The sequence below is a fragment of the Cucurbita pepo genome, unplaced genomic scaffold, assembly GCF_002806865.2.
Source record: "Cucurbita pepo subsp. pepo cultivar mu-cu-16 unplaced genomic scaffold, ASM280686v2 Cp4.1_scaffold000648, whole genome shotgun sequence".
NCBI classification, from domain to species: Eukaryota; Viridiplantae; Streptophyta; class Magnoliopsida; order Cucurbitales; family Cucurbitaceae; genus Cucurbita; species Cucurbita pepo.
Genome location: NW_019646872.1, coordinates 14,153 through 17,065, shown reverse-complemented (window position 1 = coordinate 17,065; position 2,913 = coordinate 14,153). Strand labels below are relative to the sequence as shown.

At 41.0% G+C, this 2,913-nt stretch overlaps 1 protein-coding gene across 4 annotated transcripts; it reads left to right on the top strand.

Moving 5' to 3' along the window:
• Positions 1-1,924: 1,924 nt before the first annotated feature.
• On the top strand, positions 1,925-2,891 carry LOC111785694 (probable folate-biopterin transporter 2). Of its 4 annotated transcripts, none has more exons than XM_023666076.1 (2): positions 1,925-2,254; positions 2,379-2,891. In XM_023666076.1, exon 2 carries the CDS (start codon positions 2,383-2,385, stop codon positions 2,785-2,787), a length of 405 nt encoding a protein of 134 aa, XP_023521844.1. In that variant the 5' UTR covers positions 1,925-2,254; positions 2,379-2,382; the 3' UTR covers positions 2,788-2,891. The 4 variants fall into 4 exon arrangements, with proteins under 4 accessions (XP_023521844.1, XP_023521843.1, XP_023521842.1 ...); XM_023666075.1 differs by having other exon boundaries at positions 1,927-2,261; positions 2,379-2,889; XM_023666074.1 differs by having other exon boundaries at positions 1,927-2,254; positions 2,355-2,888.
• Positions 2,892-2,913: the final 22 nt, after the last annotated feature.

The window sequence follows — 2,913 nt, the reverse complement described above, 5'->3', positions numbered from 1 at the left end:
CAGTATTCCTCCTGCGCTTAGAAGAGGTTTGGTGGGAGGGAGGCTTTGTTCTACTTGAGATGAGATGCGCACTGCAACATCTCAATCAATAAATTAGTGTTTGATTTTGTTGCAATTTCTTAATGTTTTGAAGGGAGGATATTAGAAGCATTTTGTTCACACCAANAAGGGAGGATATTAGAAGCATTTTGTTCACACCAATTCAAGTTTTGCTTATCTGATTCGCCCTTTTTTATTTTTTTAATGAAAACGTTTTCGTTTAATCCCGATACACCACATTTATCGTACTAAAGAAGTTTCTTTTGATCTTCGGGCGTCAATCCTATCAATTTCTCGTGATGGTTTTTCTGTGAAATATAGAAGGTGAAAAGCTCTCAAACGATTGCAGGTGTGGAATTCGGAGAAAGTAGCGAACAGTCAATAAAAAAACTTTTAATGATGATCAGAATGCTGGCTTAAATTAAATTTGAAATTACAACATTCAAACGTCAACGTTCTAATGATTGTTCTTGTAATGATCCAGATTCACCACTAGTAGATATTGTCCTCTTTGGGTTTTCCCTTTCGGGCTTCCCCTCAGACTTTAAAACGCGTTTGTTAGGAGAAGGTTTCCACACCCTTAGAAATGGTGTTTTGTTCTCGTTCCCAACCAATGTAGGACATCACAATCTNAGATATTGTCCTCTTTGGGTTTTCCCTTTCGGGCTTCCCCTCAGACTTTAAAACGCGTTTGTTAGGAGAAGGTTTCCACACCCTTAGAAATGGTGTTTTGTTCTCGTTCCCAACCAATGTAGGACATCACAATCTACCCCCCTTCGGGGCTCAGCGTCTTCGCTGGCACTCGTTCCTTTCTCCAAACGATGTGGGACTCCCTCCAAATCCACCTTCCTTTGGGACCCAGCGTCCTTACTGGCATACCACCTCGTATCTATCCCCCTTCAGAGAATAATGGTGTTTTGTTCTCGTTCCCAACCAATGTAGGACATCACAATCTACCCCCCTTCGGGGCTCAGCGTCTTCGCTGGCACTCGTTCCTTTCTCCAAACGATGTGGGACTCCCTCCAAATCCACCTTCCTTTGGGACCCAGCGTCCTTACTGGCATACCACCTCGTATCTATCCCCCTTCAGAGAATAATGGTGTTTTGTTCTCGTTCCCAACCAATGTGGGACATCACAATCCACCCCCCTTCGGGGCTCAGCGTCTTCGCTGGCACTCGTTCCTTTCTCCAAACGATGTGGGACTCCCTCCAAATCCACCCTCCTTTGGGACCCAGCGTCCTTACTGGCATACCACCTCGTATCTATCCCCCTTCGGAGAACAGCAAGAAGGCTAGCACATCGTCCAATCTCTGATACCTTAGTAACGACCAGATCCACCACTAATAGATATTGTTATCTTTGAGCTTTCCCTTTCGGGCTTCCTCTCAATGCTTTAAAACGCGTAGTTTTGTTCTCCTCCCCCAATTAATGTGAGACATCAGAGTTCTATGGTAGTTTTTAGTCAATATCATCAAATTTTAGTTCGAAAAACATTAAAAGGGTGTTGTTTTTCTCCTTTCTTGAAAATAACCAGAAAAACAGTTAAAAAGTTTTCAATTTCAACGGCAACAAAATTTAGCTTCTTGAGTTCAGACAGTAAAAGTAACATTTTTTATTAAACAATTAGTTTTGGTGGGCGGAAAAAAAACATAATCAACAACACGTGGACATAATTAGCAATTGAAAAACATCTAATGAAATGACGGCGGCCCAAATTGGATTAGTCATGAGATTTGCTTCGATCAGCGAGCCAAATTAACCTTTAAACACTCTCTTTAGACAAGTTCCTTCATCCTTGTCCCCATTTGCACTGAACCATTACGATTTTGCCACGTGTTCCTTCTACTAAAACCCCTTGATCTTGAGGTTTATTGTATTTTTCATCTCTCTTTGCTGATACTCAATCCTCTCCTAAAACGGTGTGCTGCTCGAGCCATTGATGCTTCCATTGACTTTCTTGTTTAAAAATTCTTTGACAGCTTCCTTCCGAAGCTTGTTTTGTATTAACCCTTTGAATAGGAAATGTTCTAGCAGTAAAAAACTTAGATCTGAAAATGGGGGTTTCCCCCTTTTGTTCAAGTTCTTGTTGGTCAAACCACTCTAGGAAGAAGATGGGTCATCTTCTTCGATTGAGCGCACATTTTCTCATCTATTCGGAAGCTGTTCATTGTTTTTCCTCACACCCAGATCGAGTTCTTGGCAGAAATTGAGCTTGTTAGAGGTTTTTGTTTGTTTTTTGGAGCTTTTGAGATGAACCCATTTGGGGCATTTCGATTTTGATTAAAGGGTTTCTTTATTTTCTTGATTTTTGAAGCTACAAATCCTTGTTGTAACATAGAGTGATGGTGGAGGAAGAGAAACTCAAAGTATCTGCTGAAGATTTGGAAGAAGATGAGCCACAGGGAGAGTCTGGGGGCTGTATTGGCATGGCTCTGTACTGGTTCAAAGTACTTGTTGCTGAAATGCATTGGAGTTTTGTGCTAGGAGTAGTGATTGTTTATGGAATTAGTCAGGGATTGGGCGGTGCGCTTAACCGTGTGGCAACCAAGTATTATATGAAGGATGTTCAGAAAGTGCAGCCATCTGGAGCACAGTTCTATTCAGGGATTACCTCAATTCCTTGGATGGTTAAGCCTATATGGGGCCTTTTCACTGATTTGGTGCCCATTTTTGGATATCACAGGCGGCCATACTTCGTTTTTGCAGGTAAAAATCAATACCTTCTGTCTTGTTCAATAATATGCTAGATATGAATATCAGGTTCTTCACTTTGGTTTAAATTGTTTGAATATCAGATCTCTAAGAACAACATTGGAAGTCACTTTCTTGTGTAAGGAAACCTTTTGGAATGTTTGTAAATAATCATTACTTGT